The sequence below is a fragment of the Doryrhamphus excisus genome, chromosome 13 (genome assembly GCF_030265055.1).
Source record: "Doryrhamphus excisus isolate RoL2022-K1 chromosome 13, RoL_Dexc_1.0, whole genome shotgun sequence".
Classification (NCBI taxonomy): domain Eukaryota; kingdom Metazoa; phylum Chordata; class Actinopteri; order Syngnathiformes; family Syngnathidae; genus Doryrhamphus; species Doryrhamphus excisus.
The window spans coordinates 10,213,177-10,228,586 of record NC_080478.1 but is presented as its reverse complement, the minus strand read 5'-3'; the positions used below and the strand labels follow the sequence as shown (position 1 = coordinate 10,228,586).

General features: G+C 40.7%; 1 protein-coding gene across 1 annotated transcript; it reads right to left on the bottom strand.

Moving 5' to 3' along the window:
* Positions 1-1,395: 1,395 nt before the first annotated feature.
* sox11a (SRY-box transcription factor 11a) lies at positions 1,396-4,460 on the bottom strand. The gene has a single exon (XM_058090104.1). The coding sequence runs from the start codon at positions 4,219-4,221 to the stop codon at positions 3,055-3,057; it is 1,167 nt and encodes a 388-aa protein (XP_057946087.1). The 5' UTR covers positions 4,222-4,460; the 3' UTR covers positions 1,396-3,054.
* Positions 4,461-15,410: the final 10,950 nt, after the last annotated feature.

Sequence of the window (15,410 nt, the reverse complement as noted above, 5' to 3'; positions counted from 1 at the left end):
GATTCTTTTAAAAAAAATACTACTTAATTATCAATGAATAACATTTTTTTCAGAAAAAAATAACTTGATTCACATTGCTGGGTTGTGTTTTGCATGAAATTAATAATATTTTTTAATCATCAGATGATTAATAATTAATAATATACACAATTAAAATTCTCAGAAGATTAGGAATTTTATTTGAAAAGATATCAATTTACTCTTGTAACATTGATAATCAAATATATATGAATAAAAAATACTTAGAAAATTAAAACACATTTTTTGAGTATTTTTTCTTATACAAATAGAACTTTATTCTTGCAATGTCTTTTTTGTTGAAATTAATAATAATTACAAATATTTACAGAATAATACTACTTTAATTTTTACAGGATTTAGACTTTTTTCTTGTCTTGTAACATTATCATTTTTGCTTAAAATTAATAATATATACAGCATTTTAAAAATTATAATTTATTGTTTAGGATTGTTTATTGCAAAACAATATTATAACTATTATTTTAACATTACAATAATATTAATTGCTCAAAATTATATGTGACATAAAAATACTTTTTCCTTGGAGAGAAATACTATATTTTTGTCATAGCATTTGACAAAATATTATAAGATTGTATTTTTTGCTAAATTTCAGTGACATTGTTATCTTTTTGGATTTCTTTAATAATCAATGTAATTTTTATTATTATTATCCAGTTATTCACCCCAAAAAATAATTCAAATCTTCTCTCATTCTGACTTTGTCAAGAAAAACAAATGTGTCTTCATTCTCATAACTTCTATTTCATAAGAGACTTATCTCGTCTCATAGTGTAATATTTAAATATTCAATGTGGCCCTACTACTCTTTAATCGTGTATGATATTTTATTATTAGTCCACTATGTGCCATTGAATATATCTAAAGAAGGCTACATTAGGCTACATTGAAAACCAGTTTTACTGGTCACAACGACCCCCAACCCTCCTAGTGATATTTTTAAGAATTAAAGACACAAAAAAACAGTGGAATTACTGTGCTAACGACACATTTTTATAGATTACATGACATCTGCATGAATATGTGCAAATGTTTATCTCCGATTGAACATATGTCAAATATAGTGATCCCCCCCACCCCCACATCTCTCAAGCCGTTCAGCGCTGAGCATGGAGCTACTTTTCTGAATGGAAGCCAGACACACTGAGTGCTCCCACATGCTGGGGAGGGAAGGAGGGAGGGATTGAGAGAGACAGAGACGGGGGAGGCGGGAGTGAGGGGGGGGAAGCGGCTCCTGTTTCCATCTCAGTCTCCAAGGGGACCGGCGAGCCCACCAATCACAACTCCGAGCGCCGACAAGCGGGCAATTCAATTCCTTAAAGACGCAGCGTCCACTTTTCCGGCAGTAAATCAAGACTGGCAGTTAGTTTCTTTTCTTTCTTTCTTTTTTTTATTAAACGTGAATTCACATGTTAGTTTGAGCCCATCCATTTCTCAAAGAGTATCTGCCTAAATACAAACTAGGCATCATACTTTTTTCCAAACAAATAACACAGCTGTGTACATATATTCACAAACTGAAAAAGGACAGTGGATGGGTGATAGGTTCTTATTTATTCATTTTTTTTTTAAAAAGATGACAGGTTCACACTCAGGAATGTGAAGGAACTATACTGCCCAGATTTTTTTTTGTCCTTTATCAAACAGTATGTGAGACCCACATAAAAATAAACTGCTTTTTTAAGTGCAAGAAACAAAAATACAGGTTTGTGGTTTATGATAAAAAAGAAGGCAGTCTTCCGTTTTCAAATAAAGTTTCATTTAATGAAACAAGAGAATGGAATGTACTTTTTTGCTTGCTTGACCACCACTGTTATCACAACATGCCCTTTTTTGCAGAATGATCAGTCAACTGGTTCCTATAATATTTCCAATAACATTCAAATAAAGACATAAATGTGTCGTATGTATCGTCACATCACATCAGGCCATACTAAACCTTTGCTTTGTATCAGTTCCAGCTGATTTGTTTTATTATTTCTCTGCCCGGACAGGCTTTCAGCATCATAACATGTTGACAGTGCACAAGTCTGCTCAAATTCTCCATCACTTGCTACAATTGTTGATGGTCTGTATCTTTAAAGAAGAGTATTATATTGCACAAAAAATGAGAAAGAAAGAAAGGGGGGCGAAAAAAACAGTATGTGCCATTAAAAAATACCAAAAAATCCAGTTTCACACCTGCGATCGGGACCCATCCACATATCACGAGTATGATATACATAAACTCCTAACTTTTACTATATTACAGTACATATACAATCTTGAAACTAGTTCCAGCTCTGAGGTATGTGTTCCCCCATGACGCCTTTTTGTATCGTCTACAAATACTCAACAAATCTGCTCTACAACTGTACAAAAAGAACCAAGTTGAAAATCACAAGGCAATTTTTGATGCAAGATTTGAATTTAACTTAATCCTTAAAACCAGGACTCCCTTGCATGCGTTAAAAAATAATAAAAAAAACAGGATAAAGGGAAGAAGTGCCTGAAACTCACTGAAAGCACAGTAAGAACATTCCCTTTGGACTGTACAAAAATATGCCTGAAAATATCTTACTTTTCTTTTAAAAAGATGAGGTCTGTTATGTATCAAAATGTTTTCTTTTTTCCTCCACATGTTGCTGCTGAGAAAACAAGACGGAGGAGGTAAACGGAATCAGTTAGAAAAAAAAATCTGATTTAGAAATTACTTAGCATCCTGAACAGTTCACAGATTTACTTCCATCTCCCTGCAGTTTGTCTAAAAGAGGATAAGATGCATAGAAGTTCACGTTTTTTTCCCCCATATGTGGCAGGGAAAAATCCATAAAACCCTGTCATGCTGCCGGATAAAAAAAGAAACGTCTGCAGACTGTTTGTGTTTTTTTTGTACATTTTTTGCTACCAGCTTCATAAGCATCTCAAACCTCACCTTGCCCCCTTTTGCTCCAACACGCAAAAAGGAAGGATCTAAGGAGGCAGGGGGACAACTCAATCAGGACATTTTGTTGTTGTTGTTGTTTTTTTTTATCAGTATGTAAAGACCAGGTCAGAAAAGTTGGCCTCCAGCCAGTCCCCTGCTATCATCTCACTGAGTTCAGGCGTGCAATAGTCTGGGAACTCAAAGTGAGAGCCCAGGCTACCCTCACTGAAAGAGTCCAGGTCCTTATCCACAAGGGACAGCGACAGGTTTCCTGAATTCTCCGAACCAGAGGCGCTGGGGGCGAAATTCAAACTAAAGTCAAACAGCAAATCGTCCGCGTCCTCACCGGAAGAGGAGCTGCTGCTGCTGGAGGAGGAGGAGGATGAAGATGAGGAAGATGTAGAAACAGACCTGGAGGATGCTGGTGAAGCAGCGTGCAATGTGCTCTGCTTGGAGATGTTCTTAATGTTGTAAAAGAGTCTGTTGTTGGTGGTGGTGGAAGTGGAGGTGGTGATGGAGGTGGCGCTCCTCACGTCCTCGTACATGCTTGCCCCTTCTGACTCCGCGGAGGAGCTCAGCGTGGGGCTAGCCGGCACTTTGGCGACGTTGTACGGCCGCAGGCGCTCCTCCTTAATCCCCCCGACCCGGTGGTGGTGGTGGTGGTGGTGGTGGCGGTGAGCGTGGTGGTAGTCCTCCTCGTAGTCGTCATCGTCCTCCTCGTCGTCGCTAGGCTCACTTTTGATCACCTTAGCGACTTTAAAGGCCGGGTATTCATCCGCGTAGCTGTGCGAGGACTTGGAGCCACTCTTGGTTTTGATCTTGGAGCACTTCTTGCTGGGGGTCTTGCTGGTCATTTTGCCGCATTTCTCCGGCGACGGCGCAGAAGAAGATGATTTGGAGCTGTCGAGCTTTGGTTTCTTCTTGGGTCTGTACTTGTAGTCGGGATAGTCGGCCATGTGTTTTAGCCTGAGCCGCTCCGCCTCTCTTATGAAGGGGATCTTCTCGCAGTCCTTCAGCATCTTCCACCGTTTGCCGAGTCTTTTGGAGATCTCGGCGTTGTGCATGTCCGGCGATTGCTCCATGATCTTTCTCCTCTCGATTTTAGACCACACCATAAACGCGTTCATGGGTCTCTTAATGTGGCCGGTGGCCGTCTTGCACCAGTCCGGGTTGATGGCGACGGGGCTGCACGCCATAAATTCACTCTCTTCCGAGTCCGTCGCCTCCCGCGACATGCTCCCGTCCGTCTCGCTGTTGTCGGTGTGTTGCACCATGGTGCCACCTCCGCGTCTCGGAACACTTTATCAACCCGGCGGCTCTCCGTTTCTGTATAGTTCGCCTTCTGTCTTTTTTTGCCTCTCTCCAGTGATCGCGTCTCAACCTCTTCTGCACTCTTTTTGCAGACTTCCAAACTGCCCTTCTTAACTAGTTATCGTGTCCCTTGCGTCACCGAGCGCCGTCCAATCACGTTGCTTGCACTCCGCCCAGCAGACTCCATCCAAGACTCCTCTTAACCCTTTTAGCCCCCCCCTCTCACCCCCCAGCCGGAGTGGAGGTGGGGTGTATGCGTGTGCAGTGCACAGTGTCTGGGGCAACACGTCGGCAGACGATCATAATAAACACACTGATATGAGCATCATTTTCTTACGCTGCTACGCCGTACTGTGCGTAAATGCGAAGATGCTTTAACATTGTGTTGTTTTAGATATGCAAGGTTAACTATAGATCCAGTGTGTGCAGATGTGTGGTGCAAAAAGAAGCCGACTGGGTGATTATTTGCTTTTTTTCCCCCTTCCCTCCCCTCAGGTTGGATACTGAAGGTGGCGCTTGGACACTGTTGCAGACGCCTGGATGCATACACTGCATGCATGATCTTATATCTTCTTGTTGTAGTCCCTGCTAAGCTATTTTGTTTCTCCCTGTTTGTGTGTGTGTGTGTGTGTGTGTGTAGGCAGTAGACTAAAAGAAGTAGGTCAGTAGTACAGTATTTTTAAAGCTGCATAACCGCATGTAACATTCTATTTGCACATGCTAATTAAAAAAATATGGGTCAAATAAATACAAAGAAGCGTATGCGTTGATTTAGCTTTGGATTGATAGTCACATAGAGGTTCAAAAGCATCCCAACATAGATTATATCTTGTGTTGTGCTATGTTTATGGTCATATTGAAGTTGGTCAATGAAAGATGTCTAAAATGAGTTGAAAATATGGGTCAGAATGTGATTTGCAGCATGCAACACAGACCTCTGCCAAGGCTAAATATTCCCAATATCAATGCCAATCAGTGCCAATCAGCGATGAAGTGAATATATGGGTCAAATAAATAGTAAATAGTCATACACTGGTTTAAAGCATCATAAAGTATCAAAGAAAAGTGATTGAGACCAAAAAAATAATCAAATAGGTAGTCAAATGGTCAAATCATAGGATATGATTTTGAAACTAGAATGATTTTTTGACAGACTTCCACCAAACATTAGTAATCTAAAACACTGTACACTACCTGTATATACCAAATGCGTATGGCGCCATTACTCCAATAATTCAATCATTAATTGTTGAGTATATTTCGGTATATTAACCAAGCTACAACATTATTGTCATTGTAGCAAAGAAAGAAAAGGGAAATTAATGTGTTCATGTTTCACATAAGGATTATGAATTATGGGCAAAATTCCCCAAAAAAGTGTATTTTCCCTTCTAACATCAACCTGCGCCCAGGGACTAAAGATGGAAATTACTGGCTACTACTTGCATATTTACATGACAATGTCTTTTCAAGATGAATAAATCTACAAATTCCCATTTGCGTACAGCATGGCAGTAACTAGAATGACATGTTGTATGACCAAAATGTTGCAATTTTGTCATGAAATATGTAGCATTATCTACTAGGAAAAAAAAGTCAAACTAACTTCCAAAATAGTTTAAAGCAATGATTTTCCAAATGCGAGGTGGGCTTACCTTGGGAGGTGCAGCAGATTGACAAAAATAAGAAATATCATTTTCCACACCTTCACTTATGTTTACACATATGTTGTAAACAATGATTACATGTTTGTTCATAAAAGAGAGCAAACAGATTGGACTTGCAGTAAAGCATGGAAACACAGCAATAACTGGCATGAGTGTGAGTATGGACCTCCACCAAGGCCAATCCTACAATAACATGTATGGGTCAAAATAACAGAAGTATATTTATGGTATATGGTTTGGACTTGCAGTATAGCTCAAAGCACATAAACACGGCAACTCCAGAGTTGAGTCTAAGTACAAACTTCCCCCAAGGTGAAGATAAATAAAATAATGTTACATAAAGTCACATAAATTCATGTCAAACTTCAACTGGCTCTTTCCTGGTCCATATTTTTGTGCATTTGTAATCCTGCCAGTAAACAAGCAAACAGTTATGGTTGACTCATTTTAAATGTGGCTATGGAGCCCCACCCATTCAAGCATGCATGCATGCATGCATGTCCCTACTGACTGCTGTGTCGAGGCAGCAGCATCCTGGTGAAGCTACATCCAGCGACCCACACAGCTCCCATCCCTGGGTGGTAGCCAGCATTGCTATCGGAGGCTGGGGCCGATAAGGCGCCCTTCTCTTTTCTCTCTTGCTTCGTCCCCTAGAGGGCAATCACTTACCCTTGTGAAACCCTTCCCCCCACATACACCCTGCCACCTTATTTCCCCCAGCTGGGGCTTAGCAGGAAAGTGAAGGGGGCGGGGGAAAAGGGAGACCACAGCATAGGAGATATATGTTTGTTTTTTTTTTTTAATGCAGTCTGGCTCTCAGACAGAGAACTGAAATGCTACATCATAACACCCCCCCCCCCCCCCCCCAATGCTGATTAAGCTTTATCTGATGCTTGCGTCAGTATGCTGGTGAATACACATGCATGTTTTACAGCATGCCGCACTGCTGTTTACCACACATTAAATCGTTTTTCCATATGAAAAGAAGAAGGCAAGATTATCACATATTTAGGTACGCTCTCAGAAACAGGAAGCTAAATATATGTGGTTTTGTATGAAAAAAAAAGTGGCTTCCCAGGTAGATATGGCTCAGGCAAAAAGAGCTTTTTAGTCATCTATGCGTAATCTCTTTACGATGCTTCCAGGCTGGACATGAATCACGACTCCTGCCTAATGATGAGCATGCAGGGTGGCTGTCCTGCTCATTAGCATGCCTCATTATTGGCTGTGAATGAGGTGTGGTGTCAGCCCATGCAGCCAATGAGTCATTTTAGGGAGGGGCCCATCGCCATGTCTGCCTCACACACAGAACCCAACCCCCTACCTCTTTCTGTCCCCCCCCCCACCAGTGCTTCACCCACCTGACTGTCTCATGATTAGCATGAAAGGGAGAGTTGCTAGAATACTGAAACATGCTTTCATTATCACTCAGTACAGTAATTCACTGCACAGAGACAGTATTAAATTGTATATTTATGCCCTGCACTTTTTTCAGCAGAAATCCGTCAGCATTATGTATCAACGTCTTTTAGAATTAGGCATATATTTACAAATTTGCAATTGGATCAATCCAAACATTTGCATACTGTACACTGAGCAGTATATTAAAAGCTGTCTTAATTCCACACAGATGGTTCACTGATTAATTGATCCCAAATAGTATAATGGCATACACTCACATTTTTCCCTAGAAAATCCCATGTTTTGCCCTCGCGTTTTGATAGTTTTATGTATTTTTCCCATCTTTTAACATTCATAAAAAATACTGTATTGATAAGCAGGCATGTAAAATATCAGGTTGCAGGGGCATCCCATATGTAATAACTAAGCCAAAATCATCCAAAAGTCAAGGGGGAAGATTATTAGCCACCCCCACCCGGTCAAAATTCAGGTGGAAATACCACAATTTGCCTTATTTTGTTCTACAAATGCAAATGGTAACATGTGTTAACTGGCAACATAGCATTAAGGTGAAGCAGGGCAGTGCCCCACCAGATTCACTGATTTCCATTCTTCTGCTATTTTAATGTAATATAATGAGTCAGGTCGGGCCGAGACCAGAAGGAATGCTTTCAGGTCCTTCTCAATCCCACTAAAATACCTTCTGTAGAGGAAGGAGATTCTGAGGATACAAACATGGACTGTTCCATCACAGTGGCTGAGGTGTCTGGGGTATCTGGCTATGGATGTTCAGTGACTGTCTAGGCTGACCCGTCTCTTCAACATTGTGTGGAAGGGAACAGTACCTCTGGTTTGGCAGACTGAGGTGGTGGTCCCCCTTTTCAAGTGGGTGACCGGAGGGTGTCTTCCAACTATAGGGGGATCGCAGCCTTCCTGGGAAAGTCTATTCCAGTGTGCTTAGTTAAAGCTCAATGACAGGAGGTGCAATGTGGTTTTCATCCTGGTCATGGAACACCCTCGCAAGGGTACATGGAAGTTTTAACAACTGCTGTACATGTGCTTTGTGGACTTGGAAAAGGCATTTGACCATGTCAAAGACATCAAGGAAGTCCAGTTCGGTAGCCTTAGGGTCTCATCTCGGCTATTTGCAGACGTTGTGGTCCTGTTGGCCTCATCTGGCTATGACCTACAGCGTTTTCAGCTCAGTGTGAAGCTTCTAGGATTAGACTCAGCACCTCCAAATCCGAGGCCATGGTTCTCAGTAGGAAAAGGGTGGATGAGGTCCTGCCCCAGGTGGAGCAGTTCAAATATCTTGGGGTCTTGTTTACGAGTAAGGCAAGGTTGAAGCAAACGTGAAGAGAGCGCTGAGCCAGAAGTTAAAGCTGTCAATTTACCGGCTGATCTATTTTCCCATCCTCAACTATAGTCATGAGCTTTGGGTCCGTACCGAAAAAACAAGATTGCAGATACAAGCGTCTGAAATTAGCTTCCTCTCTAGAGTGGCTGGACTCACCCTAAGAGTTAGGGTGAGGAACTATGTCTCACAGCTAGCCTGGGAAAACTTGGTTTGAGCTGGAAGTGGCTGCTATGGACCAGGAAGTCTGGGCTTCACTACTACTGCTTCCGTGACCCGGACAAGCAGAGAAGAATTGATGGATAGATGGTAATGAGTCAGATGAAAAATGAACAATTTAGCTCTTTTATGTTTTGCTTGGGGGCGGCACGGCGGTCGAGCGGTTAGCGCGCAGACCTCACAACTAGGAGACCAGGGTTCAATTCCACCCTTGGCCATCTCTGTGTGGAGTTTGCATGTTCTCCCCGTGCATGCATGGGTTTTCTCCGGGTACTCCGGTTTCCTCCCACATTCCAAAAACATGCTAGTCCAAATTGTATGAATGTGAGTTGTTGTTTGTCTATATGTGCCCTGGGATTGGCTGGCGACCAGTCCAGGGTGTACCCCGCCTCTCGCCCGAAGACAGCTGGGATAGGCTCCAGCACCCCCCGTGACCCTCGTGAGGAAAAGCGGGAGAAAATGAATGAATGAATGAATGTTTTGCTTGTGAGTAAGTAATAAAAAATACTTTTCTCTCTGAAACTGACCTCAATGCGATCCAATAATAATTACAAATCAACTTTTCAATATCAGTTTACTGTAGTGTTCCTAATCTGCAAACAACCAAGTTTGTGTGGCAAGCAAAAAACATTTTTTTTAAAAAGAGAATTCTGGGGCACATATGATGGTGCACCCAAAAATCTGCCAAGCAACCGGCGGCTGTGCAAACCTGGCGTGGAAAATACTACATCAGACACATTTGCACTTCTACATTTGTGTGCCTGCCAGAGAGCCAAAAGCTATTGTTCTCTCTGTGTCCCATTAGAAATCACTGTTTTGCATTTCTTATATGGTATTCTTTACAAAACACAGAGTAGAAATTCAGATGCAATTAATGCGTGTAAATCAACACATCTGTTTGGTGCAGTGTCTGTTTCTGTTCCTGCACTACACCTTCAGGCCATTGGTGCCCAGTGGGTGTGGCAACAAATGCAAATTTAACTTGTTGGGCACACATGGCGGATCTCCACAAATTCAGCCAATACAAATTTGTGATGTGACCAGGAAAATATATCCAAGCAATTTTATTCTTCCACAAACCAGTAACTCCGTGTATTTTGCCACATCACGCTTTGAATTTCACAGCTTCAAACTATCACGGTTTCCAAAAATACAGTGTATTAATGAATAAACCATGCCGAATGCCGGTTGAATATAGCCTCTTATTAATAAGTCAGTGGGTGACTGTAATGTTATTGTAAAGTTTGGTGAGACACCAAAGCACCAGAATGGATTGCCACAACAACAGGCTTTTATTGCAGGTATGAATTATCTCACTGCAGGTACAATAATCCCAAATATAAAACACTACTGTTCTCAACCCCTGACATCACTTCCTCTGGAACACATTTATAGCAACACACATGAGCAAGTCTTATTTATGTGTTATTTTTCTCTTGGTTTGTGTCTACTATATTGGACAATACTGCTGTTTAAAGGGGACGATGAAGGTGTTAGTTCATGTTTAGAAGTTACGTCAAAAACTGTATTTAGAAGGCCATTAACAGGTTTTCTATGCTCTTATGTATGAAAATATTCAATTTATAAATAAATTCACTTTATCATGGCTAGGTCTGGAAGCAATTAACTGCGATAAACAAGGGATTACTGTATGTCTCTTTGCCATGTCTGCACAAACAAAGCCACCCCTGCTTCACCCACCCAGCTGCCTTTCCTGGCTATCTGATCAGGGTGATAGGAAGAGTTGCAGGAATACTGAAACATGTTTTCATTTTCACTCCAGAGATTACACATGATTAAATAGTGCAAATCCACAGTGCTGCTGTTATATTATCACAACGTTATTCCTCATACTCCCCAATACCACCCCACTGTGCCCTCCCTCAAGGCTGATGTTTTAATGCTTATTTGCTGCCTCGTGTCAAGGGAGAGGACATTTTATTCCAGGGCGATGGAGTGTTGAATTAAGTGATGGTTTTCATGTAAGAACATCGAAAAAGGGTTTTAGGCAGAAAAAAAAACAGCTAAACAATTCCCTTTGCATTGCTTATCTAAAAGCCCCCAAAAGCAGATGGTGCATTCACAAAGGGCCAGTGAAGCGTTAGATCAATACTAACCCTGGCTGGAGGCTATCTGATGTTAAAAATGCATGGATCCATCTCTTCTGCATAGCCCTGAGACAGGTGTGGACTTCTGGAAGCCGCTATCTGATGGCCTCACAATGGGTGAGGAGAGGGGGGCGGAATGTTGTGGTACATAAAAACGCAAATTAACTTTTTTTCACTTGACACATTCTTGTATCCTACATGCTGGGGTTACAATGTTTAAAAGTGTCATTCCTCAAGCCCTGCATAGTGGGAGCACTGCATGGTTGCCATGTGTTTGGATTTATGTAACAAGTTCCAGAAGTTTTTAAAAAGCGAGGTAAAGAGCACCTAAAGTGTTCTCCCAGTATATCAGGAAACCCAATCTGTTCTTATAAATGTGATGATTTACAGTTCACAAGGCAGTCCACACCACTCGGGCCCATGTCTTTTGCCTTGTGAGATGACACTAAAACCAGCTTTGTCAGCCGCTCCCGCAATTTGCTCTGCTCCCTGCCTGTTGCTATATGATCTCATTCCTCACACATCACACTGTCTTCCTCTCTTCTCGCTTGTTCCAGATAAGACAAGGAGGAGCAGTTGGGAGCTTGTTGTTCCTACCACTTGAGTGTTTGCAGCCCTGGGGCCCATTTTAATGCCCCCCCCCCACCACCCAGTTGTTGCTTTGCATGGGTGATTCAATGCAAATGTGTCTCCCAGGTGTCAGGTTCTTTGTTGACCTCCTTGATGTGGCCTCTGTGTCTCCAAAGTCTGATGCTTAGCAGACACTTGAGACTGGAGTATTTTGTCGTGAATGTAAACAGCCGATGCTTGAGCACTGTGGTGGAATGTTTTTTATCACACAGACGACCAAATACAATCGGACCTCAACTGCTTATACTTGGCCGGCGTTCATATTTCTTTCCAACAAGAAGACAAGACAATTATTTTCAACTTTTTAATTGCATTTTTTCTCTGGATACTCTGACCTTTTTTAACTCTACTATTTTGACTTTTTTACTACATAACTTTCCAAACTTCATTTATGTATTTATTTATTTTATTACAACTGTATTATTTTTTTAGGGATGTTTTGATCAGGGTTTTATGCTGCAGATTCTATATGGATTAACTGTATATTTTTCCAATTATTTATTGGTGGTATTGGTCAGGGGCGCCATTGGACAATTCTAAAACACCCTGACAAAAAGGTTATTAAAAAATCAAGATAATAAAATTAACAGAATACAATATTCATCAAATAGAAATCTGTCACTGTGTGGGTAATTTGTGAGAAGCTTCACCACTGTTCCATATTTTCGCCATTTGTGGATAATGGCTCTCTCACTGTGGTTTGCTGGAGTCCCAAAGCTTTAGAAATGGCTTTATAACGTTTTCCCAGACTGATAGACTTCAATTACTTTCTTTCTGGTGGGGTGGGGGAGTGGAGGGCAACAAGGGAAGCAATCACTTTTTCCACACACAGGGCCATGTAAGTTCCATTAATAATAAAAGTTTCATTTAAAAGCTGCATTGTGTCTTCACTTGTGTTCTCGTTGACTCATTTTTAAATTAATTTGATGATGTGAAACATTAAAGTGTGACAAACATGCAAAAATTAAGAAATCATGAAGGAGGTAAATAACCTGTTATTCTTTGACCATTTGGTGAGCTATTCAAAACCGGCCCGTAAGATAGAAGACCCCTGTGATAGTATCACTGTCATAAGGCTGGACACACTATATGTTGATGTTCATTAAACGACCACACAAATTGTATTTTTAGGACAAGACATAACTAGTATAAAGACAACAAATACGTGAAGTGGTTAAGTGAAATACTAGTTAGTACAGTCACCATGGACATGATATCCACTTGTGGTTTCCCTGTGGGACAAAAACAAGTTCTGAACTAACCACATTGCTTGTTTGTTTTCAAAATAAAATGTTACTATGGCAAAAAGTCACATTTGGAGTTCCAAGACCAGAAGCTAGCCGGATAACCCAAACTCTAGCTGCCAATGCAAAGTAAAGCCAGTAACAGCTCTTCAACAGAGATGCAAGAATAGTCAAACAATGATAGGTTTGGTAAGGAAGTCATCAAACATGCTGACATCGATTGGCATAGCCTGAATACGAGACCCATCGTTTGTTGGTAAGCCTATGTGACACAGCAGACATGTTGGATTTGCCGCTGACCTATTTTTGTGATTGGCTTTGAAAGGTGTGATCAGCAAATACTGATAATTTCTTTCTTTGAATGTTTTTTTTCCCCTTTTAATATCATGACTACAAGATTTTGGGAATATATAAGAAATTTAAAGATATTTGTAATATTTTTATTTATTTTTTATATCATGTATAATATGATGCAAACCATAATTAATATAAATTATTAAATATTACTAATATTTCTTAATCCAAATACAAGTATTACATTGATATACTGAATTTATGTTTATTAATTTACTAGAATTTAATAATTTATCTATATACATTAATTTAATTAATAGCCAAACTTAATTCACATTCTTTCAGTTGATTGTTACTTCTTATCACTAGAGGTCAACTTATTTTTACACTTGAATGACAATGTTACTTCAGGTTGCTTGTACAGTTAGTAAAGATTTGATGACAGTGACAGACTTCCAGTTTCTGATGAGTAGTATCCATCAGGTTAGATCTTAGGTTCCACTTTGGTTACAGCAACATTACAGCATTAGTCCACAGTACTTACACTAACTAGTGTCGCGGGTGTGCTGTAGCCTATCCCAGCTGACTTTGAACAAGAGGCATGTATACATCTTGGACTGGTCGCCAGGCAATCGCATGGCAGCAGCATAATGTTATTGTCAAAAATATGAATTATTATGCACTTTTATTAGCTGTTTTTATGTTTTATTCAGATAGCTTAGTGTATATTGACTCATATTGGATTGGTTTTAACATCTTGAATGAACAAAATGTATCAAAGTGGCCCCCTGCATGCTTCAGTTTTTTTCCCCCAAAAAGTTTGGATACTCCTGATTCGACTACTTGACTGTTCTATGAGAAAGCATGTAAAATATTTCCTGCATTTCTCTCCTTGTAGACACTGACCCAGAAAGCACAGCGCAGTGGTCTGGAGAAGATGACATCATCCTGGAGCTCACGCCATACAGCGTGCTCTAGAGTAATCATATTGTCGTGTCATCCCTGAGCCGTGCCCGTTTAAATCCTTTAATTATATAGCAGCAGCAGCAATAGCAGCTGCATGGAAACATGTTTACTGTATGAGTCCTGCCTGTATTCTACATTGTGTCTAGTGTTAATAAACTTGTAGAGGAAGAGCCCTCCAGGCGCTAGCAGCCTCTGTAATGAGAGTGTGTTTAGTCTGGAGACCGCGTGGGACTAATGCTGATGGATCGTATGGCTGCAGGTCCGGTCTTGCGCTCGTTCACACACTAGAGGACATGGCTAAGGAAGGAGGGGTGTGGAGAAAGTAGCATTTGCAAGTGTATCAGATGTGTGCCAGACCAGCACAAGATCATTTACATGTTAATATCAGAGTGGCTGTCATTCAACTGAATAACAAGTGGTGCTTACACAATGATCAAAATAAAACCCCCTTGAATGCATGGTACTCAACAACACTTTTCTACTGCACATTACTGCGACCTAAAGGTATGGGAAAGAAGGGATTATTGCTTTTTTACATTTCAAAACAATCCCCGAATGTCTACTGAGTATTTTTGTTAATTATTATTAGTAAAAGTCAAAGCTAAATGGATGTGTTTATCACATTTCACAGTTGAGCTCCAAAAAACACCGCATGGCCAGGTTCCCGCTGAGGCCATGTGGGTTTGCTTTCCTGCTGGCCAGCCCAGACTTGCCCTCTTTCCCCGTGATAAGATAGTGTTGAATGCCGACCAGTGTTGCGTGTGTGCGTGTGTGTGTGTCTAGCGAAGTGGGGGCTCCGCCGTGCTTAGTCACCCTCAGCCGCATCCTGTGCTCTGAAGTTTTACTGGTTTATGATCTTTGCACCATCCCAAGAATAGTGACAGTTCAAAGCAGCATGACAAATTGAGAATTCATGCCCTGTGGACAAATCTCTTCATAATGAGCCGCCAGGATGACCCCGAAATTCAATTCAGGGTTTATATTTTAGGGTTACCTTTTCACTTAGTAAAAATGTTTGCTACTGACCTTGAATTGGATGAAAACAGTATAATTGTTACATTTTATCTGCTTTCCTCAACTTTTTTTTCTAAATCAAGACCCAAAATTAAATGCAGTATGTACAGTAAATATTTTGAAACCATAAAAGAACAACAAATAAAATGATGTGCCTGCTTTAAGATGAATAAAATAGCATAGACAGTGACATCCTGCAAACCATTTTGGGTCCAACCGATTTTTTTGCTTTGCATCAACAGAATAGGTTGGGGA

Coding starts and splice junctions, on each gene's coding strand:
- sox11a (XM_058090104.1), bottom strand. CDS start 4,221: ATGGTGCAACACACCGACAACAGCGAGACGGACGGGAGCATGTCGCGG.